The sequence below is a fragment of the Thalassophryne amazonica genome, chromosome 15 (assembly GCF_902500255.1).
Source record: "Thalassophryne amazonica chromosome 15, fThaAma1.1, whole genome shotgun sequence".
Taxonomy (NCBI): domain Eukaryota; kingdom Metazoa; phylum Chordata; class Actinopteri; order Batrachoidiformes; family Batrachoididae; genus Thalassophryne; species Thalassophryne amazonica.
Genome location: NC_047117.1, coordinates 95112897 through 95138986, shown reverse-complemented (window position 1 = coordinate 95138986; position 26090 = coordinate 95112897). Strand labels below are relative to the sequence as shown.

The window sequence follows — 26090 nt, the reverse complement described above, 5'->3', positions numbered from 1 at the left end:
ATAACAGAGTTTAATGAACATAACAGTGCTGTGAAAAATATAAAAGTGCACGGTCTGGCGTGGTGGATTGCGGTGCGCTCCCAGCAGCGCTAACGGTCCGGAGCCAGAACTGGTTCGGACCCAAGGACCCCGCCGACACCCCCCAGGTGGCCGCGACAAACCGAGTCTGTGAAAGAAGGAATCATTATGTGAGTCCACACTCAACACACAGAGAGAACGCTCAAAGGTGTACAAACAGCAAACACTTCCTGGCTTAATTACTAATCAGCTTCCCACCCTGCAGGCATAGAACATCCAGTTCACAAAACTCCACAGCAGTGGAAGCTGATTACACGACCAACATACAGCTCAATATAATAAGGTGTGAGGGACACCATATTTACTGACTGTATAAATGTTAGTCACAAAATCTAACGTACCTCAGGAAGTGTGCTGACGAGCGTGAGACCTCACCCCCTCCTCTTTCACAGACCATGCATCAAACCTGGACGTTCTCTGCATCCACTGATGATGAGATGGCTCTCGAGACGACGATCTCACCCGTCTGGTCACAAGGTCGAGTCTCTGGCAAATACACACTGTGTACTCCAGTCTTAAATGCCACCATGTTCCAATCCATGTAGATGCACCACAGCTGTGAGTCCTGACGAGCCGCAGGTGATCAGGGTGAGGTCCTGATAAACTCAGCTACACAGCCACTCAGTCCCAAATGCAAGCCACCTGGAAGGAAAAACAAAAGACAGAAACAAAAAGGCAGCCAGGCCCCCCAGCCATACAACAGTATCCATTAGCTTAACAGGGAATTTAGTGCTGAAAATCCACTATGGTGATAGTGCAGTTTATTTGCCAGGGAGGGAATTTCAACAAGTTGAGACTGTGGCCTGCTTCCGTAGTCGTGTCCATAAAAATCATAGAGGGATATGCTTTCCAAACTTAATACCCATTACTATATTGGATGATGTTGAAATTGAGGATGGCCCAGTGGTTGTTCCAGCAATAGCAAAGATTTTGTGTCTGCTACCTACAACGCGCGTGGAATGTCTTAAACCTAAACCTAGTTCTAGGCATCTTATATATGCTACTCTGGAACCACCCCTAAACCCAAACGGTTCAACTGTCAACCCCACTGAGGTCCTTAGACTGGGTCTCATTAACATAAGATCACTGTCCTCAAAATCATTGTTGATCAATGATCTAATTATTGATCATCACTTAGATATGATCGGGCTATTTGAAACCTGGCTTAAAGCTACAGCTGTCCTCCCCTTAAATGAGGCCTGCCCACCAGCATATACATTTAGTCACGTCCCTCGTGATGCGAAGCAAGGCGGTGGTGTTGCTCTTATTTATAAATCTAGGTTTAGCTTATTAGCTGTTGGGGGTCACAAATATCACTCATTTGAGCATCTGATTCTCCACTCTGCTCAGGATATTACACATTGCCAAGGTCTGAAGAATAAAAATCAGTCGTATTACTTTGTCACTGTATATAGGCCTCCTGGCCCATATTCTGAATTCTTAGATGAATTTGGTGCGTTCATCTCTAACTTGTCAACTAGTGTAGATAACATTCTGATCATTGGTGACTTTAACATTCATATAAATAAGCCTTCTGATCCCCTCTGCAAATCATTTATGGAAATTGTGGATGCATTAGGATTTTGGCAATGCATTTGGGATTCGACGCACATTAGTGGAAATACCCTGGATCTGGTTCTCACACGTGGTATTGCTGTCACGAACATTGACATCATGCCTCTTACATCAGTGGTGTCTGATCACTCACTTATTAAGTTTACAGTTTCGCTGCCGTGTTTAGTGGAACAACAACCTTATATATCATTATGGCGACGCATCAACTCCTCAACTAAGACTGAACTCGAAGCTAGACTGTCTGATGTCTTAGCCTCACATTTGACAAATACCCAGTCAGTAGACAGACTTGTGGATAGTTTAAACTCAGTGCTCAAAACTGCACTCGACATGACTGCACCACCTGTGTTAAAACCACGTGCCCCCAAATCACAGTCACCTTGGTTCAATGATTATCTGCGTGACCTCAAGCATAAAGCAAGAGGTCTAGAACGGAAATGGCGTCGTTCAAAATTAGAAGTATTTCACCTTGTGTGGTGTGATGCTATCTTAGACTATAAGCATGCATTATTGGCTACAAAGCGGACTTACTACTCTGATTTGATCAACAAAAACAAGCATAACTCAAAGTTCTTGTTTGACACGGTGGCAACACTTATTCATGGACAACCACCTGTAGTTCGCTCTCCTTTTACAGCACAAGATTTCCTGGATTACTTTGGGAAGAAAATAGAAGACATCAGGTTAACATATCCCAGCATGCCTTAATCCAGCCACTACACCCTGCTATTGAGGTGGGCGCCACTATTGAGGTATTACCTAGATTTACAGAATTTGGTAGTATCTCTCTAGGCATGTTGACAAAACTCGTAATGTCAACAAAAAGCACAACCTGTTTATTTGATCCTATACCAAGAAAACTGTTTAAGGACCTGTGGTCCACTCTTGGGCCGACTGTGCAGGAAATTATTAATCTTTCTTTAACTTCTGGATCTGTTCCTAAATGTTTCATATCTGCAGTGATTAAACCATTACTTAAGAAACCTAATCTTGACCCTAGTGTATTGACAAACTATCGGCCGATATCAAATCTATAATTTTTCTCTAAAATTCTGGAAAAAGTGGTGTCACGGCAGCTCGTAGACTATCTTACTGAGAATAATCTCTTTGAGCCACTGCACTCTGCTTTTAGAAAATATCATTCCACAGAGACGGCTCTCACTAAAGTGGTGAATGATCTTCTCCTTACAATGGATTCGGACACCACTACGGTTCTGTTGCTGTTAGATCTCAGTGCTGCATTTGATACATGTGGATCATCATATTCTACTTGATAGGCTGGAAAATCATTTTGGGATTACTGTGAGTGCCCTTGCTTTGCTGACAACATACTTGACCAGTCGTTCTCACTGTGTTTTGTACAGTAACACTACCTCTAACCTTAGTGACATGAAATTTGGGGTTCCACAGGGGTCTGTCTTAGGCCCCCTGCTTTGCTCCCTTTATATAGCACCCCTTGGGCACATATTGCGGCGTTCTGGGATTACCTTTCACTGCTATGCAGATGATACTCAGTTATACATGCTGATAACTGCTGGCAATCTTGTTCACATAAAATCCTTAGAAGATTGCCTTGCAGCAGTGAGAAGTTGGATGTCTAAAAACTTCCTACTTTTAAACTCTGATAAGACTGAAATGATGGTTCTTGGTCCAGTGAGACATCAGCATCAATTTGACCAGTTAACGCTCAGCCTCGGCTCGTGTGTCATACATCACACTGACAAAGTGAGGATCCTTGGGGTAATTTTTGATCCTTCGTTGTTCTTTGGCCTCCACATTAGAAATATTACTAGGACTGCTTTCTTCCACCTGCGAAATATAGCGAAGATTCGTCCCATTCTGTCTATGGATGATGCTGAGACCCTGATCCATGCATTTATCTCTTCTAGATTGGACTACTGCAATGTTCTATATTCTGGTTTACTGCAGTCCAGCATTAGGGCTCTCCAATTGGTTCAAAATGCTGCAGCCAGAGTTTTGACACGAAGCAGAAAGTTTGACCACATTACACCCATTTTGGCGTCTCTTCACTGGCTTCCTGTCCCAGTGAGATCAGATTTTAAGGTTCTGCTTCTAGCCTATAAAATTATTCATGGACTGTCACCTCCCTACCTCACTGACCTGATTAAACCTTACGTACCGGCCCGGGCTTTACGTTCTCAGGGTGCAGGACTACTTTGTGTCCCTAAGATGAATAAGAAGTCTGCGGGTCACAGAGCTTTCTCTTATCGTGCACCTGTTCTGTGGAATGATCTCCCTTAAGACGCACTTATTTTCCCTTTCATATGGCTAGCATACTGGTTTTGTTTTACGCTTTTTACTCTTTTAATTCATTTATTAGTAATTGGAGCGGGCCGCGGCCTCAACTTTACCTAAATTCTGGGTCTTTTAGTGAAGTTTAGGGCTAGCGGCCGGCGATCACCTTAGTATTTCTCTGTTTTTCTTGTTGTTTAATGCTGACAAATTATACAGTATTTTTTTTGTCTTTCTGATGCCTGATTCTGTTTTTTCTCTCTGTTTAAGGTGCGGCTCCATCCAGAGATGGGAGTTGTATTCCTGTTGGCGATCCTCCCGTCCTGTGTGCCAATAGCATTTCTTGTATATTCGTCCGTGAATTGTTCTGTAATTTATGTTTGTAGCATGGCCCAAGCAGAGGGTCACCCCTTTGAGTCTGGTCTGCTTGAGGTTTCTTCCTCAGAGGGAGTTTTTCCTTACCACTGTTGCTCTGGGGGTTGGTAAGGTTAGACCTTACTGTGTGAAGCACTTTGAGGCAACTCTGTTGTGATTTGGCGCTATATAAATGAAAAGAAATTGAAATTGAATTGAAAAGACATGGGATACCTGAAACATTGTACAGTGATAATGGCATACACTTTGTAAATAATGTCATCCAGCACTAAACAGATCACCTGAAAATAAATGCAAAAACACACTGTACTTATCACCCTCAAAGTGCAGGTTTAGTGGAGAGAATGAATGGGACAATTGAAAGTAGGCTCAAGAAATGTATGGAAGAAACAGGGAGAAATTGGGTTTATTGTTTGGATTTGGTGAAATTGTACATGCATATAACACCCAACTCAGAGACTGGCCTTACGCCATTTGAAATTTTGTACAGCAGGCCCTATACCAGGGGTGGGCATCGAGGGCCAAGACACTGCAGGTTTTCCGTGTAACCAATCACCTCAGCAGGTGGGTTGCTGATGAGCTTCTGCTCTGAACATAAACACCTGGTTGTCAATGAAATCACCTGCTGAAACAACTGATCTTTAATGAAATCACCTGCTGAGGTGACTGGTTGCATGGAAAACCTGCAGTGTCTCGGCCCTTTATGGCACATGATTGCCCACCCCTGCCCTATACGATACCAGATTTAGAGAAAATAGCTGGGCCTGATAGTGAAGAGGGATTAGTTGATTATATGACACATGTGTTGTCCCATAAGAATGTTATACACGCTAACACAATACCAGACTCTCCTGTTTCTGTGCAGGACCCTGAGAATCAGATCCAGATTGGCGATTGGGTGCTGATAAAGACCATTAAGAGAAAGAAATGGTCACCTCCAAAGTTGGAGGGTCCATTCCAAGTGCTGCTAACCACCCCCACTGCAGTGAAAATTGCAGAGAGGTCATCTTGGGTGCATCTATCCCACTGCAAAAGACAAAGATACCTGAAAGATCCTGAATTCTGAAGGGACACGACGTGTAACAGTGTTGGCTGATGGCCTACAGGTTCAGCGACGGCTGGAGGCACGTCTAACAACAAAGATAAAGATCAAAAGCTGAACCACATATGACACCCAAGCACATCCAGGGTCCTGAAACAGACGAGAAACCAGCTACAGTCGAGGAGAATCCTGTCATCACAAACTAGGATTAGAAGCAGACGGACTACAAGCTTGAAATAGAGCACTGAAACAGACGTGACCAGACCAGGAAAAGAAGCAGACAAATCCAATTCTTTGAGAACAGGCCACAAGAAAATCCTGTTCTATTCCTGTGTACCTGTGTTTAAAGAAACGTCAAGAACAGGACACAGGACAGAGCACATGACATATTATTTTACTTCCAATTGCAGCATGCTTTACACATACTGATGATAGTGCAGATTTATGCACTACATCTGAAGGGAAACAACATAAAAAGAGTTCCAGATTCCCTCAGTCCCTTGCTGAACTGAGACTTTGACCTGTCACCTTCAGTCCCTAAACCCAGATCCGTGAAACTGAACATTTGAACTGTCACCAAAGAAAGAAGACATCTTCAAGACCAGAACTGTTGTCTCTCTCTCCCTAGAAAAAATAAGAGAAAAAACGAGGAGAGAGTGAGAGAGAGACAGACAGAGAGAGAGAGAGAGAGACATATCAACAGGCTGCTCAAAGACTGTTTCAGCTATGGAAAGATTTGCTGCTAGAGCAGGGTGCAAAGTGCGCACTCTGCTGATTTTGACGATTATTGCTGTAATTGTGGCATTTACTGTGTGGTAAAGTAAGTCCCTTCGGCTGCTCCCTTGTTTGCATTCTGGGTCGCCACAGCAAATCCAAGGTGGATCTGCATGTTGAATTGGCACAAGTTTTACGCTGGATACCCTTCCTGACGCAACTCCACATTACATGGAGAAATTTGGCAGGGGTGGGATTTGAACCCGGAACCTTCTGCACTGAAACCAAGCACATTAACCACTTGGCCACCACCGCGGCTGTGGCATTTACTGTGTGGTGGTATGAAAAAAAAAATGAACCAAGTTACAATTCAGACCAGAAGCAAGTGAAACCATGAAGTTTTGAGTGGATGTTTGATACGTCACGTAACCCATATCATATGAACACGTGGTACAGATATGCTATGTTTTTGGCTAATGAGGTGAATGTGAACAATTGTTATGTGTGTTCTTTGATGCCTGTCTCTGCTGCACACCCGCGTGTAAAACCACTGCTGCTCCTGAATGTCAGCCTTTTGTTTCCAAATGTGGTAGCATCAGCAATCGATCCCATGGTACTCAATCACTCAGTTCACAAACATACAGGCTCTTATATAACCACCAAGGCACTGAAAAACATATCGTTTAAAAATTTCTTAGATGCGGAAGGGTCACTTGAAACACCTGTGCACACTAATCTTTTCCTTGATCCCGGAACTCAACTCATGTGTTATGCAAACAACCAGCCTTTGTTTTCTGGTCAAATTATTAATTTGGGTAAGGTAGCTAAGTGTGTGAAGTTATTTTGGGTCTGTGCACTCGCCTGTCGGATGGAAGCTTTAATCATACTCAAGCTCCCTATGGGGGTAAGTGTATAGATTACTTCCAAGCACCGGACAGGATGGGGACTTACGCTCAGGATGGGGACTTACGCTCAGGTGAACATGGCCACAACACCTTCATAGCCCTCCCCGCGGGATGGACAGGCATATGTGCCCCAATAACCATGGCTCAGCACTCCTACGTCGTAGCCGCTCACCTCTCGACCAGTCATCATGTTAAGTGGGAATTGGCTCCCCATGACCCTATATGGGGAGGGTTAGGGTTAGGCACAGATGTGCCCCAGGACGCAAAGCTGTGGTCTACAGACCAGAAGGTCCTGCTGTCACTCTTCCCCTGGGTGGGCATGGGCTTGGTCATGCTACGCGTGGAGATGCTAAATTACCGATTTAGCTATTTTGTGAACGCCACTGTTGAGGCTCTTAGAGGCATAAGGGCGGAGTTGTCAGCTCTGAGGATCATGGAAATGCAGGATCGAATGGTTTAGATCAATTAACTTTGGCCTCAGGAGGGGTGTGTGCCATGGTGGGAGAGAGCTGTCCCTGAGCATTTGTCCCTGATAACGAATACAATGGTGGGTCCATAAGTCTGGCCATCCAGAATTTGACATTATTAAGAAGCACCGTGAGTAAGGATTTTATTTCAGGCAATGGCTGGACCTCATGGGTCTTTTCTGGATCATGGTATCACATTCTGTTAAAACTGCTTACCCCAATTATCGTTCTGTTGGGTGTACTAAGTGTTATGATTTGTTGCATAATTCCTCTCGTTCGATCATTAGATCAACAGATGATTTCCACCACAGTTGACGGTTTGCTGCTAGACCGTGAAAACATTGTTTTACTGCAAGTTTAGGTGGGGGAAAACTGATGGTTAACTACATTGTTTCCTTCCATAAAGATGATGTTGAGAATATGGACATTCATTTTTGATAAACTGGAGGGAAATGATGGAGAATTTTCAAGGTAGTTATCAATTATCTGTATATTGTCTGATTATGTCTTGGATCCTGTCTTATACGATGTGTGATCTCACTTACTATTACTCTTAGTTAATCACTGAACTGCTAAAGTAATCATCAAACTGCTCACACGGGAACCTTCTGCACTGAAACCAAGCGCATTAACCACTTGGCCACCACCCCGGCTGTGGCATTTACTGTGTGGTGGTATGAAAAAAAAATATGAACCAAGTTACAATTCAGACCAGAAGCAAGTGAAACCACGAAGTTTTGAGTGGATGTTTGATACGTTAATCACTCGGGAACAGTGATGCCGGTAACACGTTACTCTAATCTGACCACTTTTTTAGTAACGAGTAATCTAACACGTTAATCTTTCCAAATCAGTAATCAGATTAAATTTACTTCTCCAAGTCACTGTGTGTTACTATTATTTTTACATTGTGGGTCGATAGCAGCATTAAACTTGGTCCGTGGGCAGGGGGTCGGGGTTCGACTGAACTGCCCACATTAAGCGAGCTGTGAGCTTTTCATCCGCGGTTTTCTGCAGCAGCTACAACTCGTCCTCACCTCTTAAAACACGGTGACAACAGCACACCTGCACTGAGCTTTACAAAGACATTTTTATGCTTTTTCTCCTTTATTTAGAATTATGAGCTGAGCCGCTCCATATCTGCTCATTAAAAACAGCTGATCCTCCGCGACGCGTCAACAACTAACACTATTTTCCACTCAAATGCACCTAAACTCTCTTTCTGAGGACCACATGATGTGAAAACACAATAAAACTTTCTTACCTGTAAATCTGGTCATGTTTTCTGCATAAAAAATTGTTATCCATTCTTTGTGCTCAAACGCCAAAGCAGGGGCGAATCCAGATAGAATGGGGGCGTGGGGCAAGGATGTGCCCCCCCACAACACCCCTAGATTAAAGGTCCAGTTTTGAAGCCAGTTTTTACTACAACTACTAATACTACTTAAAATAATAATAATTTCAACAAGTAAAATGTTTAGAGAGAATTTAAATGTTAGAAAAATGTTAGAAAGAATTTAATTATCATTGTGATGTTGAGGTGGCAAAGGGTTGTTGTCGGCAGCTAGAAAAGGGACTAAAAAGTAACTAGTAATCTAACTTAGTTACTTTTACAATTGAGTAATCAGTAAAGTATCTAAGTTACTTTTTCAAGGAGTAATCAGTAATTGGATTACTTTTTCAAAGTAACTGTGGCAACACTGCACGAGAAGATGAACGTTTGCTCACATGGAGCGTGTGAGAGTGTGTTGATTTAAAAATCTCCACCGTGTCGGCAGTCTGACACGGTAGAGATTTTTAAATCAAGACTGAAGACCCACTTTTTTAGACTGTCTTATTCATTTTTTAATCTGTTTGTGTTTGCTTTGTAATTTCTTTTTATTCTACTGTGTTTTATCTTTTAACTGTGTTTTTCTTGCTTTTAATTTTGAATTTAGATTAATTTGTGTTGTTGTGAATTATGTGAAGCGCCTTGGTGCGACTTTGTCGTGATTTGGCGCTATATAAATTAATAAATTAAATTAGACTATGTTTTTGCTAAGACCATGTTTTTGCTAAGCACAGATGTACATTTTAATTAACAGTCCAGCCTTGAGCAGAGAGCAGTGTGACCTGCACACCAGCTCAGGGTTGATGCTGTTTTCTTCATGTTATGAGAAGACCGTGAGACTGGAGGCATAAAGCCATAACAATTTTCATATCGATGTGAGAACAGACTTTGAGTCGCCACTGTGTTTTTGTATATCGTCTCTTCCATATGTCTGTATGCAATTTTATTTCAATAAATACAGGAGGCAAGTGGGCGGGACCCTTCAGAGCTGACGGGACGGTCGGTGACGAGGGTCACGTCTGTTTGTTCTCTCCTGATTCAGGAAAAGAAATTCAGTGTGTCCTGCGTGATTATTTTCTGTGTTAACTGAGTTGTTCTCCTTTTCAGGTTCAACTCTGACAACGTTCTTCTCTTTTGTGTCACGGTCGCGCGGCGGGTTTTCTGAAGATTTCTACACATTTTGTCTGATTTTTGTTATTTGTTTGTTTGATTGTTTTTCAGGAGTCTGTTAAATGTCAGACACCCTGTTTTCTAATCACACTATTTACATTTCAAAGTGTTTTTGTTTACTCACAGGAAGTTAATGCCACACCCACTTCCTGTGATCTTGATGACCCTCGGGCGCCGCATGAAGGCGTTTTTAGTCCAGTTATGTCAAAGTGAATTTCTGCTGATGTCCAGGTTCAGTCTCTGATCCTGTCCATGTGCCAAACACACCGATTATGTTTTGCGGCTGCGCACGCTTGCTGGGGTCGCCATCTTGAATTGTGCGTGCGTTGTCATGTTGTAGTGTAAATCACGAAAGTCAAGTTCTGTCCATAACAATATCTGAAAAGTGCATCAACCCTGGAGTCCCCAAAAACTAGAAAGAGGCCCCCAGGCCTCCAGGCTGTGACCTCACCAACGCACCACAAGCATTAGCTTTGTGCGCCACTGCAGTACGTCCTTTAAATGCTGCTTCAGTCTTATAAAAGGTCATCAGAGGTCATGCGCTGTGCCGTGTCCATGTCGTTTGTGTATCTGAATCCCTGAAGATCAGCTGCTAGAAGAACATCCAGAACGTGAGGCTGCGGAAGATACAGAACCACAGTTGAAACTGATCGCCACAGCAACACTGTCCAACATGTTTACAAAAACCTTCCTCCTTTTTCTCACTTCACCTCACCCGCCAGATCTTAAACAGTTTGACTCCAAACATGAGAAAAAAGTTCATATTCAAAGTGCTGTGGTCCAGTAACTACCAGCTGCAGCCACAGAGTGGCACTGTGTCTCTTTTAGGATTCCATACCTGCAGCCTGCAGAAGACGAGCTGCACGCCGCGCAGTCTGAACTGCCTGAGCAGGTCCCGGAGCTCGTGCACCACCGTGTAATCGATGACGCTGACATGACGACAGTCCAGGACCGCCGAGCGTGGACGAGACGCTGAGAGACAGAGTTTGACACATCAGCGGACACAAAACGGAAAGCGTCATCAGCGTACAGCGGCGTCTCACCCTGCAGAGCTCGAGTGTGGATGAGCCGGGACAGAAAGTCAGTGGCGGGAAAACTAAGTCCACTGTTCGGTTCCATCAGCAGCACACCGCCATCAGAAACCTGCACAGAACACAAACGGTAACCATGAAAACAGACTCAGACTGAAGACCACGCCCCACATCCACACCGACGTCATCAACAAGCAGGGCTTCAGAGTCTTGATGAAGGCACGCTGATAGAAAGAGGCGTGGCTAACAATTGTTTATTTAAATAAAGCGCCCGAGCTCTGTGGTACTGCAGTTTTTCCCGTACCTGTATTTTGGGTCGGGCTGTGTCGTACAGCAGCAGTGCTCCAGACATGGCCACGCCTCCCAAGATGCCCCACTGCACCTGCCAGAAGCTCATCAGAAACGTCACGGAGAACGGCAGCAAGTCCAACCCTGTGGACAACACTGAGACTCGAACTTGCACCAGATAACAACACTGAGACTCGAACTTGCACAGATAAAAAAACTTGCTCAGACACCCACTGTGTATCCGCCACATCTGGACCACCGTGCGGTAATCCAGCAGAGGAGCCACGGCGCAGATGATGACTGCAGCCAGAGAAGCTTTAGGGATGTAGTAGAAGGCCGGCATGAGGAACGCGAGCGACAGCAACACGATGAGACCTGAAGACAAACACACAATCAAACACACGATCAGACCACAATTTCAATTAATTCAATTTATAAAAGCACCAAATCACGACAACATCGCCCCAGGGCGCTTCACACAAAACAGTTCAGAAACAGTTTAAAATGAATTAAAAACGACAAGTTTAACAACACAATTAAAAGCAAAAATTAAAAGAATAAAATTTAAAAAGAAAAGAAAAAACAGAATAACACACTATATTATATTAACCAAAGCACTGATAGAAAAATGAGTCTTCAGTCTTGACTTGAACGTCTCCACAGTGTCAGACTGTCTTACCGACACTGGGAGACCATTCAACAATACTGGGGCACGATAAGACAAGGCCCTTTGACTGACAGACTTTTTCTTAACCCTTGGGACACAAACCAGTCTTGCATCAGATGAGCGCAAAGCCCAGGACGGTACATAGGGCTTAATCACATCAGCTAAGTACGTCGGTACCAGTCCATGAACAACTTTATAGGCTAATAACAGAACCTTAAAGTCAAAAACCACCCCAAGGTTCCTCACCCTGTCCGTGTGATGCACAACACACAAACCTAAGCCAAGCGCCAGCGGATCAAATTGATGGCAATATCTTGCTGGATCAATAACCATCATTTCAGTTTTATCAGAATTTGGCAGTAGGAAGTTACTAGACATCCAGCCTCTCACTGATGCAAGGCAATCTTCTAGTGTTTTTATAGAAATGACATTACTCACAGTTATCGGCATATACAATTTAGTATCATCAGCGTAGCAATGAAAGACAATAGTAGAGAAGCTTGAATCTTCGACTGGATTGGGTTGCTTGATGCAAAGACATTTCGCTTCAAATTGCAAAAGCTTCCTCAGCTAAAATTCTTGCTCTGGTAGTCTGACTTCTGTCTTGACTCTTGTAGAGAAGAATAAACCAGAAGCCAACAAAAGCTGGAGTTTTTTAACCTAACCAGACCCCTCCTACCGAGAGGCCGACTGCTATAGGTTACTGACTAAACAATTGCTCTAATTAGGACCTATTGTGCTCTAGTTAGCACCCTCCTAATGACAGGGCAGCTGTCCCTCCTAACAATGGGAATGACGCCTCTCCTGATCAAATCAAATCAAATCAATTTTATTTATATAGCGCCAAATCACAACAAACAGTTGCCCCAAGGCGCTTTATATTGTAAGGCAAAGCCATACAATAATTACAGAAAAACCCTAACGGTCAAATGACCCCCTGTGAGCAAGCACTTGGCGACAGTGGGAAGGAAAAACTCCCTTTTAACAGGAAGAAACCTCCAGCAGAACCAGGCTCAGGGAGGGGCAGTCTTCTGCTGGGACTGGTTGGGGCTGAGGGAGACAACCAGGAAAAAGACATGCTGTGGAGAGGAGCAGAGATCAATCACTAATGATTAAATGCAGAGTGGTGCATACAGAGCAAAAAGAGAAAGAAACACTCAGTGCATCATGGGAACCCCCCAGCAGTCTACGTCTATAGCAGCATAACTAAGGGATGGTTCAGGGTCACCTGATCCAGCCCTAACTATAAGCTTTAGCAAAAAGGAAAGTTTTAAGCCTAATCTTAAAAGTAGAGAGGGTGTCTGTCTCCCTGATCTGAATTGGGAGCTGGTTCCACAGGAGAGGAGCCTGAAAGCTGAAGGCTCTGCCTCCCATTCTACTCTTACAAACCCTAGGAACTACAAGTAAGCCTGCAGTCTGAGAGCGAAGCGCTCTATTGGGGTGATATGGTACTACGAGGTCCCTAAGATAAGATGGGACCTGATTATTCAAAACCTTATAAGTAAGAAGAAGAATTTTAAATTCTATTCTAGAATTAACAGGAAGCCAATGAAGAGAGGCCAATATGGGTGAGATATGCTGATGACATGAATGACTCATTACCATGAACAAAAGACTGAAACTGCTTTGACCTGAGTACCCCATTGTAAACCGGGGACAAAGTGAGTCTCAGACCTCCTCCCCAGTTAAGGCTGGGTTTCAGCTGTTTCACATACAAAACTTCCTTCACTCCTCTCTCAAACCATTTCTTGTCTCTGGCTAATATTTTAACTTCCTTGTCCTCAAATGTGTGGTTAGTGTCTTTAAGGTGGAGATGAACTACAGACTGAGGTCCACTGGCGCCCTCTCTGCGGTGCTGGTATATCCTTTTGTGTAAAGGTTGCTTAGTCTCACCTATGTAGTGTTCATTACAGTTTTCCTGACATCTGATAGAATACACTATATTGCTCTGTTTGTAACTAGGGATCCTGTCCTTAGGGTGAACTAATTTCTGTCTCAAGGTGTTTGTTATGTGAGGGATGCGGACCGAGGAGCGGCCCAGAGTCCAACAGAACCCAGCACTAATTGACCAGAAGCAGCTCCAGAAAGAAAAACAGATTTATTACTGTCACCCTGTGCTGTACATAAAATCTAAATAATAAAAGTCTGGTGAGGTGGACAAGTGGCGCACTCTCTCAGCGCCACAACAGATCCGAGCCTGAATCTTCTGGACTCAATCGTTCCGTCAACACCCCCCCAGGTGGCTTTCCAGAACAATGCTCTGTGAAGGAGGAGCAGAAGTGAGGTTATTCATACCATCATTATCCACAATTTTCTCCACAGAGGCACACTTATCAGCAACACGTTCAGATCTTACTACGGACCTACTTCACACAAACAGCTGCTCACAGCGAGTGGAAGATCATCAATCCCTTCACCACAGCCGTGAGGAGCAATCAGAACAATTATCTTCAATTCTTTAATTTTAACTGCGTCAAACGCCACAACATATAAACAATTTAGCTTTTAGGAATAATCACCTCTGACGTGTGCTGACAGCGCTTGCCTCTCACCCTCATCCTCCTTCACAGACGTGATGTCAGCTTCTGGAGCAGCTCTCGGCGTCCTCACATACTCGTCACAAGAATGCAACAAAGTTCAATTCTCCGGCAATCCAGTCCAACTCACTGCTGGCTTAAATGCAGCTTCTCATTACCACATAGGTACCAGCTGAAAGCCCTTAGATCTGCACGTGAATATCACAGGTGTCGTAACTTCCTCCTAATGGAGAGCCGCACGAGATCACAGCAGGTGCAGCCAATCATCATAATAAAAGGTGAGAGACTCTTCTGCAGCACAGCTTTCCCAGAGATCAGTTCCAAACCACCTAGGAAGGAAAATAAACACACATCCAAAAAACCATGTCCACCCCAGCCCCCCAGCACACAACAGTGTTAACCGGTTTAAAGTAAACTGGGATTTTGTGATCCAGATCACAAAGATCCTACAGATCCTCTGTAGTTTTTCCCCTACTCCTGCTAAATAAGGGTGAGACACTCCTCTTCTTCTTGTCTCCGTCTCCTGTCTATCTGGTCTCTTTGTTCTCTGGGACTTCTGCACTTTGTCCAGGGACCATCATGGGTACCCACATACTGTGAGGGCTTTCCGGACAAGTTGTTGTTCTTTAGCCCTTCCCTCTGCAGTTGTGGGCACCTGTAGGGCTCTGTGTTGAAGAGTCCTGATCACCCCGAGCTTGTGTTCAAGGGGGGTGGTTTGAGCCAAAGAGCAGATATTGGTCAGTGTGAGTGGGTTTTCTGTAAACCCCTGTCTGGAGCTGCCTGTTCTCTCCAATCGTAACATCACAGTCCAAGAAGACTAAATGGTTGTTTCTTGCATCCTCATGTGTGAACATGATGTTGGAGTCCACTGAGTTGATGTGTTCTGTAAAGTCCTCAACTTCCTGTTTGATTTTAACCCATGTGTCATCAACATATCTGAACCAGTGACTGGGAGAGATGCCCGTGAAAGATGTCAAGGTTGTCTTCTCCACTCGCTCCATGTTTATGGAACATAATGTCTTCCTGCATTAAAAATACAGGGATATGCACGGGCACAGGAAGCTTAAAATTCACATCAGGAAGTGTTCATTTTTTTCTTTAAGAAAAAAAAAAAACAAAACAAACAAAAGAAAAAAAAAACTAAAATTATATAAATAACAAAAAAGACCAGTCCAAAAATACAACTTGCTCTCCCCCCTCAAATTTTTTTTTTTTTTTTTTTTTTTTTTTACAGGTGGAGGAGGATCCGGCCCCAGGACCAAACTGACCCTTTATTTGCACTCAGGTAAGTACAATGACTTTTTCATATAATATCAAATAGACACAATTAACACTATGTAATATTTTCATTTTTACAGGTTCTTTAATCAAAGTTCCACAGAGAAGGTAAGTATTCTACTTCACACAATCTCATTTCAGAGTTCACCGGAGTATGAAGAGCGCTTTACAATGATGGTGAGCATAACATGATTTGTGTCTCCCTCTATTGGTACAGTGGTGTAAGTACAAAACTCAGGGATTTTCTTACATGCACTGAAAACAACACTTCTCTGCACACAAGAACACAAGCTTACTTAATGAAATTAGATTAAAAGTGTTGTTAGTAATTTTATAACACAGCAAACTCACACACCAAGTCCTGACTATAAGAAAATGTTATCACATAATCATTGTAAATCCATTTGAACCTACCATCCCTGGTCCTCAAGACCAGGCACCTAAGTGGCTCTACTCTACTCTTTTCTACTCTCCTATTTTACTCTTCCTTTTTAGATATACCTTTATATACTGGCACAGTTCCACCTTAGAATTGGAATATAACATATAAGATATCCCAGTGTATATTTCTTTATTTTTTAGGTCAGTGTGGTCCTCTAGGTAGCAACATAGGGGCCAGCCCCCTCCCCATTCTGGATGACCAGGACTTCTATAAAAGTAAGTATACTTTTTATATATCCTTGAGGATGCACAGGTCTAGGATCAAGTTGATTTTAACCTCTTTATATTTAATTTAATAAGTAATCCCATTCTGAACCAGACTAAGAGTCCAAGTGTCTCTTTATCCCTTCCCTTAAACCAATGAGGTCGCCAACCCTCCAAATGACATACATCACACAGTTAGTTACTTACAATAAGGCAAACAAATTTAAAGTGCTTCAACCTCTATAGATTTAAAACAATCCCATATACGTTTCAAAAGGACTGTCAAAATCATGAGTCAAAAACACCAGATTAGTACAGGTCATTTTATTTAGATGGAAAACGACATCATATATAGTGCAAGCGTATAAGGTGAACAAAGAGCACACATGCATCAATATGCTTTTTCAAAAAACAGGACCATTCTCATCTAGTATTTAGGCCCACTGGATCAATACAATTCAAGGAGGTAATCCAGTTTCTCTCTGTTGTCCTCCGCTGTACTGTTGTCCACGATTTTTTACTTTCTAATCCAAAAACCTGTACATCCTCAAAGGAATGGATTTGAAAATGAGCATAAAGGAGCTTTTGTGTATTTCTTTTTTTGATGTTATACAAATGTTTAAACCTTATTTCCAGACTGTTTTGTTTCCCCAATATGCAGCTTTTTACAGCGGGTGCTTTGAATCCCATACACCACATTAGGTGTATTTAATGTAAAACTTTGTCAGATGGGGGCGCCCGTTCCTGCCAATGGGTTTTAAATAAATTTCAACGGAACAAAATGTTTACATTTCTGGAAATGTTTACCAAGGTTTGCATGTACCAACATATCTTGGAGGTTTTTATTTCTCCTATAAGCTGAAATAACTCAAAAAGCTCCTACAGCTGGGTTCTCCTCCTGTGCTTGTTCAAAGTTTGTTTTAATTTTGGAACTGAGCCTCACTGTAGTTTGAGAGAAAGTTGAAATAAATGGAATTAAAGGATGAATATCTGTTTTTTTTTTTTTTTTAGATAAGAGCGTCCATTAGAAAATAATTCCTTGACTTCCATTTTAATACACCTCAAGAAACGTTTAGAATAACCTTGCTGTGTTAAGGCTGAAAAGAGGATACATGTAGCTTTCTCCACGTCCTCCGGAAAGGTACAAATTCTGTGAAATCGAATTAACTGTGATTTAATAATTCCCTTAAAGGTATGTTTAGGATGAAAACTGGATTTAAATAATAAAGTCTATCGGTTTCTTTGAACCAGACCCTCATTGCTGATGTTTTATAGTCTACTCCCTCTTTACTATTAAAAAAGAACTGTGTGTCTAGGAACTCTAGTTCCTGACTTTGTACATTGTGTGTAATTTTAATCACGGCATGATGTGTCCCCAGGACTTCTAAAAAGAACTGAAATTCTTCCCTCGTTCCTAAGACAGAACACATCAACTCGGTGGACGCCAATATCAAGTTCACACGTGAAGATGCCAGAAACAACCATTTAGTCTTCTTGGACTGTGATGTTACGATTAGAGAGAACAGGCAGCTCCAGACAGGGGTTTACAGAAAACCCACTCACACTGATAGTGCAGCAGATAACCAAAACAATCGTTCAGTTTGCGAAAAAAGAATGAAATTTGGTACACATATAGCCAAAGGCAAACTGAAAAGATTTGGATATGGAGGCATTATGAATTTTCAACATGCGCCCATGGCAGCTATTTTTCAAAATGGCCACCAGCAACGCCTGTTTTCTTATGAGTGAATGACATAATATGATATTTTAGACATATTTACCATATATTGTACTTGGTAAATGTCTACAGGATAATTGAAAAGTTGTCATTTCATATTCAAGATGGCCGCCATTTCCCAAGATGGCAGCCGTCACTTGTATGACGGTCTGATATGTACGATCTCGGTGTTAAATCAGTCATCAAACTTTCTGAACTTAAAATTGGCCAGAAGCATCCTTCTACCTCACAGCTGAACATGACCACTGTTTCTGTCAAAATGGCAGCCATATGGCCCACAATACAATGTATAATTGCATGTAAATAGAGCTATTACACATTTTATTGGAATTAAAATGTTGAAGAATAAAGTAAAAATCCCCATATCTGCAAGAACTGAACCATTCAATGAATGGAAATGTAATAGAGTGGATGTCAAAGCACAGCCAGGGCACACTGGCGACACCACTGCTGTGAAACTCAGCATGGGGTTCAGTGCCAGCTAAATACACTCCTCTAGTCTTAATAATGCCATATTTCTGTAATGTGCTGGTTGTGGTGATAGTTTAGTGGTAGTGTAGTTTAGTTTCCTAAATGCTATCTAATGTTAGCCCTACATCTACACTCAGCAAAAATATAAACGCAACACTTTTGGTTTTGCTCCCATTTTGTATGAGATGAACTCAAAGATCTAAAACTTTTTCCACATACACAATATCACCATTTCCCTCAAATATTGTTCACAAACCAGTCTAAATCTGTGATAGTGAGCACTTCTCCTTTGCTGAGATAATCCATCCCACCTCACAGGTGTGCCATACCAAGATGCTGATTAGACACCATGATTAGTGCACAGGTGTGCCTTAGACTGCCCACAATAAAAGGCCACTCTGAAAGGTGCAGTTTTATCACACAGCACAATGCCACAGATGTCACAAGATTTGAGGGAGCGTGCAATTGGCATGCTGACAGCAGGAATGTCAACCAGAGCTGTTGCTCGTGTATTGAATGTTCATTTCTCTACCATAAGCCGTCTCCAAAGGCGTTTCAGAGAATTTGGCAGTACATCCAACCAGCCTCACAACCGCAGACCACGTGTAACCACACCAGCCCAGGACCTCCACATCCAGCATGTTCACCTCCAAGATCGTCTGAGACCAGCCACTCGGACAGCTGCTGAAACAATCGGTTTGCATAACCAAAGAATTTCTGCACAAACTGTCAGAAACCGTCTCAGGGAAGCTCATCTGCATGCTCGTCATCCTCATCGGGGTCTCGACCTGACTCCAGTTCATCGTCGTAACCGACTTGAGTGGGCAAATGCTCACATTCGCTGGCGTTTGGCACGTTGGAGAGGTGTTCTCTTCACGGATGAATCCGGGTTCACACTGTCCAGGGCAGATGGCAGACAGCATGTGTGGCGTCGTGTGGGTGAGCGGTTTTCTGATGTCAATGTTGTGGATCGAGTGGCCCATGGTGGCGGTGGGGTTATGGTATGGGCAGGCGTCTGTTATGGACGAAGAACACAGGTGCATTTTATTGATGGCATTTTGAATGCACAGAGATACCGTGACGAGATCCTGAGGCCCATTGTTGTGCCATACATCCAAGAACATCACCTCATGTTGCAGCAGGATAATGCACGGCCCCATGTTGCAAGGATCTGTACACAATTCCTGGAAGCTGAAAATGTCCCAGTTCTTGCATGGCCGGCATACTCACCGGACATGTCACCCATTGAGCATGTTTGGGATGCTCTGGACCGGCGTATACGACAGCGTGTACCAGTTCCTGACAATATCCAGCAACTTCGCACAGCCATTGAAGAGGAGTGGACCAACATTCCACAGGCCACAATTGACAACCTGATCAACTCTATGCGAAGGAGATGTGTTGCACTGCATGAGGCAAATGGTGGTCACACCAGATACTGACTGGTATCCCCCCCCCCAATAAAACAAAACTGCACCTTTCAGAGTGGCCTTTTATTGTGGGCAGTCTAAGGCACACCTGTGCACTAATCATGGTGTCTAATCAGCATCTTGATATGGCACACCTGTGAGGTGGGATGGATTATCTCAGCAAAGGAGAAGTGCTCACTATCACAGATTTAGACTGGTTTGTGAACAATATTTGAGGGAAATGGTGATATTGTGTATGTGGAAAAAGTTTTAGATCTTTGAGTTCATCTCATACAAAATGGGAGCAAAACCAAAAGTGTTGCGTTTATATTTTTGTTGAGTGTACTTAATAGTTTATTAATTTAGATGTAGTTCGATAGCCGCACCTGAATGGACAGGATGTGCCAGCGTGGGAGAGCCAAGCCAAGGGTAATGGGGCTTTATATGACTTTCATATTGTTACCCGGATGGTGTACAGATCGCACAGGAATGAAATGGCATTGGATGAAGGATCGGGCTAGGTGTAGGGCAGTTTTCTTGTCCGAACCTAGTTGTATCCCATACACAAATGTGTTACTGTTGTCCCTGGTAGTACACGGTGGTAAAAGGATAAACCCTCAGCCTTTACTGCAAACATATTTTTTTTGTTGAGAAAATGTCAAAGAAATTACAACTTCTGAATTTTGATGGTCAAGGACCATCAACTTCTTGCGTAGCCAAGACTGACTGGAAGCTCTGTATTATTTGCCAAGAGCACACAACAGAGGCATTGAGATGTCCTTTGCAGTCTAAGCGAGAAGACAAGGGGAGTGGATATACTTCACTTGCAGAGCATTTAATCCAGTTCAATGAACTTGGCCAGCTCCCTTCAACATTTCTTATTGGAAGACTGGATGAGGCTCATGGTATTGAAGCAGCCATGGTTGTGAACAAAGCTCAATATCATCATACATGCAGGCTGAAGTACAATGAAACCATGTTGAAAAGGGCAAAAAAGCAAGCATGCAGTCAAAGTCCTGATCAACAGTCAGAATCCAAACTCAGAAGATCCCAACCAAGTCGGACTCCTGAAATGAGACAGGACATCTGTTTCTTCTGCAGACAGCCTGCTGGCAATGAAGGCCTTCACAAGGCTGCAACATTTCAAGTAGACAATCAGGTGCGTGCTGCTGCAACCCTGCTTCAAGACACAGAATTACTTGGACGACTTAGTGCTGGGGACATGGTGGCAATTGAAGCTAAGTATCACTCCAGATGCCTAGCAGGTCTCTATAATCGTGCCAGAAAGGTTAACCTGGAAGGTCTTGAAGGTAATAGCAAGGGACATGCAGCATCAACCTCTGGTGTTGTTTTTGCTGAGTTGGTGCTTTACATCGAGGAGACCAGACATGATGGGTCAGCACCGGTATTCAAACTAGCGGAACTTTCCCAGCTCTACAAGTCACGAATGGAACAGTTAGGAGTTGAGGTTGAGAGCAGAATTAACTCTACACGGCTGAAAGAGAAACTTCTTGCTGAGTTCCCAGAAATGCAAGCTTACACAAAGGGAAGAGATGTCCTGATGGCCTTTGAAGATGACATCGGCACTGCTCTTGTCAAAGCCTGTGAGCAGGATAACAACGAAGATGCTATGCACATTGCACGTGCTGCACAGATAGTCCGCCGTCACATGTTTAGTGAGGCATAACCATTTAATGGTCCTACTCTATGACCGAACCAGCACTTGCACAGAAATAGATACGGCAAGAAGGAAGTTATTCACCAAGACGCACAATGCAGAATCAATCCCTCCGACCAAGGCTGCCCTGGAAGGGCATGTCAAGAGAGCAGTATACCAAGGAGGTCACGTGTGGGGTCAAGTGCTGGTGTCAACACCAGAACTACCTTCACCGTGCAAATGGGGTTGGGCAAAGACATCTGAGGGAGACTATGAACCCTTCTGGACATGCCTACCAGATGCAGGCCAGTCCAGTTGAACTGAACTTGTCTCTTGAACTTGTCTCTTGCAAATGTAAGAAGGGTTGTGTTGGGCATTGCAAGTGCAAAAAAGCTCAGTTACAATGCACTCCCCTCTGCTTCTGTGAAGGCGAGTGTGAATAGTCTTCCTTGTGATAGACCCTAGATTTGGCCTCACTTAATATATGTCTTGTGAGATAGAACAAAGCTTCTCAGAAATTCTACATTTGCTAATTCAAATTATGCATCATGAAAAATGTATAATTCGACACAGAGTTTATCCGTATCTAACCAGTCTGGAAACAATGGCGACCATTTTGAATTTTTAATGAAAATGTCTAATCCAAAAAAACACATTAGCAAGCACTTATGGTAATTAATTAATCGAATTCTGTGTACAATGTCACATTATATCCATCACTCATAAGAAAACTGTTGTTTCTGGTGGCCATTTTGAAAAATAGCTGCCATGGGCGCCATGTTGCAAATTCATGATGCCTCCATTTCCAAATCTTTTCGATATGCCTTTGGCTATATGTGTACCAAATTTCATGCTTTTATCACAAACTGAATGATTCTTATACATATTGGAGTTAAGCTGCTGGACTATGACCAATATCTGCTCTTTGGCTCAAACCACCCCCTTGAACACAAGCTCGGGGTGATCAGGACTCTTCAACACAGAGCCCTACAGGTGCCCACAACTGCAGAGGGAAGGGCTAAAGAACAACAACATGTCCGGAAAGCCCTCACAGTATGTGGGTACCCACGATGGTCCCTGGACAAGGTGCAGAAGTTCCAGAGAACAAAGAGACCAGACAGACAGGAGACGGAGACAAGAAGAAGAGGAGTGTCTCACCCTTATTTAGCAGGAGTAGGGAAAAACTACAGAGGATCTTCAGACAGCACAAAATCCCAGTTTACTTTAAACCTGTTAACACCTTGAGACAGAAATTAGTTCACCCTAAGGACAGGATCCCTAGTTACAAACAGAGCAATGTAGTGTATTCTATCAGATGTCAGGAAAACTGTAACAAACATTACATAGGTGAGACTAAGCAACCTTTACACAAAAGGCTATACCAGCACCGCAGAGAGGGCGCCAGTGGACCTCAGTCTGCAGTTCATCTCCACCTTAAAGACACTAACCACATGTTTGAGGACAAGGAAGTTAAAATCTTAGCCAGATAAAAGAAATGGTTTGAGAGAGGAGTGAAGGAAGCTTTGTATGTGAAACAGCTGAAACCCAGCCTTAACCATGGAGGGGGTCTGAGACACACTTTGTCCCCTTTTTACAATGGGGTACTCAGGTCAAAGCAGTTTCAGTCTTTTGTTCATGGTAATGAGTCATTCACGTCATCAGGAGAGTCGTCAGGGGAGCCGTCAGGAGAGGCGTCAGTCCCATCATTAGGAGGGACAGCTGCCCTGTCATTAGGAGGGTGCTAACTAGAGCACAATAGGTGCTAATTAGAGCTATTGTTTAGTCACTATCCAATAGCAGTCTGCCTCTCGGTAGGAGGGGTTTGGTTAGGTTTAAAACTCCAGCATTTGTGGCTTCTGTTATTCTTCTCTACAAGAGTCAAGACAGAAGTCAGACCACCAGAGCAAGAATTTTAGCTGAGGAAGCTTCTGCGATTTGAAGCGAAACGTCCTTGCGTCAAGCAACCCAATCCAGTCGAAGATTCAAGCTTCTCTACTATGGAAACCACCTGGACAACTGAGAGCCTTCACAGAAACAATGAAAGACAATCCCAATACGCCACAGTATATGACCAAGGGGTGCTACATAAAGACCTGATTAGACCTGAAGAGAAACACAGGACTCACTGGTGATGATTCCTCCTGCTGGAGTACAAACACCTGTTTGGGAGTTGACAGCTGTTCTGCGTAATGAAACAACACAGGATGATGTAAATGTCACCTGAGCTCTTTGGATCAACAGTTGGGTCCATAAGTATTTGAACAGTATTTTGTGTCTTTAACACCACAGTGGAGTAAAAGTGAAAAATCCAGATGTTGTGACGAGTGTAAACCCTGGATCTTTTGGATCTGTCCTGGATTAGAGAGACTCTGTTATTCAAAAAGACAAACACACAATTAAACACATGATGAAACCTGAAGACAAACACATGATCAAACCTGAAGAGAAAGACACAATCAAACCTGAAGAACACATAAACACAGAGCACAGAAATATTTTATAGACAGTCAGAGACAGTGGGTGGGCCTGGAGTTCTTTTGGCTTTGAGGTAGTCCTCCCATGTGTGTGCTTAATGGGTGATCAAAAAGTATTATGTCATGCTTTTAGGTCATGTGCTAAAAGCTAGTTAAAACTGAAGCACTTGAAAGCAGGACCTTCACCAGCTGACAAAAGAGATGGAGACTTGCTGTCTATGTCTTCTTAGATAAAAGAAAAGGACTTGTTTCAATTGGCCAGACAAAGGGACAGAGCTGGAAAGGATGTGCAGCAGGTTAGGGTAGTAAAAGATGCAGATGGCAATGTGCTGACAAGCAGGGAGCGTGTGTTAAAAAGATGGGAATATTTTGAGGAGCTGATGAATGAAGAAAATGAGAGAGATAAAAGGGTGGATCAAAGTCAAAGTCGGCTTTATTGTCAATTCTTCACATGTACTAGACATACAAGGAATCGAAATTGCGTTTCTCACCTTCCCTCAGTGATGATAGGACAAGACATTTCAACAATAAGGACAGAAAAGTGCACAAGTATTTACAGTGTCGTGTCTGAGGTAATAGTAAAAGTGGAAAGTGCAGTAGTGCCCCACACAGTGATGCAGCTGGACAGGATGCTCTCAATGGTGCCACGGTAGAAAGTGCTCATGATGGTTGGTGGAGCACTTGCCCGCTTGAGTTTGCGCAGGAAGTAGAGACGCCGCTGGGCCTTCTTTGCCAGTGATGCAGTGTTGGTGGTCCAGGACAGGTCTTCACTGATGTGCACCCCCAGGAATTTGGTGCTGCTCACTCTCTCCACAGCAGCACCCTCAATGGTCAGTGGTAGGTGTTGGGTGTGACCTTTCCAGAAGTCAACAACAATCTCCTTGGTCTTGCTGACATTCAGCAGGAGGTTGTTGTTTCTGCACCACATGGTCAGAAGGTTGACCTCTTCCCTGTAGTGAGTTTCATCGCCCTTGGTGATGAGCCCCACCAGAGTTGTGTCATCTGCAAACTTCACTATGTGGTTTGTGCTGTGTGTTGTTGTGCAGTCATGTGTCAGTAATGTGAATAGAAGTGGACCGAGCACACAGCCTTGGGGAGCCAACACTGTTGTTGCCAACACGGACTGCTTGTGGCCTCTGGGTGAGGAAGTCCAACAGCCAGTTGCAAAGGGAGGTGCTGAGCCCCAGTTTGTCTAGTTTGCAGATGAGCTGTTGAGGTGTTATGGTGTTGAACGCTGAACTGAAGTCTATGAACAGCATTCTCACATATGAGTCCTTCTTGTCCAGATGGGTGAGGGCTGGGTGCAGGGCTGAGTAGATTGCGTCCTCTGTAGATCGCTTGGCTCTGTATGCGAACTGGGAGGGGTCTAGGTTGGAGGGAGGATGGATTTGATGTGTGACATGACTAGCCATTCGAAGCGCTTCATGATGATGGGTGTCAGTGCCACAGGACGACAGTCATTGAAGCAGGATGTAGCTGAATTTTTTGGCACAGGTATGATGGTGGCAGCTTTGAAGCATGATGGAACAATGGCATGATGGAACAACGAGGGAGGAGTTATAGAGCAGAGGGAGGAGTTATTGAACAGAGGGAGAAGTTATTGAACAGAGGGAGGAGTTATAGAGGGGAAGGGGAGGAGTTATTGCCTAGAGGGAGGAGTTATAGAGCAGAGGGAGGAGTTATAGAGGGTGAAGGGGAGGAGTTATAGAGCAGAGGGAGGAGTTATAGAGGGGGAAGGGGAGGAGTTATAGAGCAGAGGGAGGAGTTATAGAGGGGAAGGGGAGGAGTTATTGAATAGAGGGAGGAGTTATAGACCAGAGGGAGGAGTTATAGGGGGAAGGTGAGGCGTTATAGAGCAGAGGGAGGAGTTATTGAACAGAGGGAGGAGTTATAGAGGGGAAGGGGAGGAGTTATTAAATAGAGGGAGGAGTTATTTGACTGAGGCAGGAGTTATCGAGCAGAGGGAGGAGTTATACAGCAGAGGGA

The 26090-nt window shown here is 43.5% G+C and overlaps 1 protein-coding gene across 1 annotated transcript; it reads right to left on the bottom strand.

Moving 5' to 3' along the window:
• Positions 1–9958: 9958 nt before the first annotated feature.
• On the bottom strand, positions 9959–25516 carry LOC117526694 (sodium-independent sulfate anion transporter-like). Its single transcript, XM_034188745.1, has 7 exons — positions 25182–25516; positions 23757–23812; positions 11463–11603; positions 11245–11372; positions 10953–11052; positions 10748–10881; positions 9959–10526 (listed from the first exon to the last, which is right to left on the bottom strand). The coding sequence occupies exons 1-7, from the start codon at positions 25514–25516 to the stop codon at positions 10425–10427; spliced, it is 996 nt and encodes a 331-aa protein (XP_034044636.1). The 3' UTR covers positions 9959–10424.
• Between the last annotated feature and the right edge of the window lie 574 nt (positions 25517–26090).

Excerpts from the sequence above, each read along its gene's own strand:
- LOC117526694 (XM_034188745.1), bottom strand. The coding sequence starts at position 25,516 with ATGGCTAGTCATGTCACACATCAAATCCATCCTCCCTCCAACCTAGAC. Across the intron at positions 23,813-25,181 it reads TCCCCAAGGCTGTGTGCTCG|AACAGCTGTCAACTCCCAAA; the intron begins GTCCACTTCTAT and ends TTCATTACGCAG. Across the intron at positions 11,373-11,462 it reads CCAGATGTGGCGGATACACA|GGTTGGACTTGCTGCCGTTC; the intron begins GTGGGTGTCTGA and ends TGTTGTCCACAG.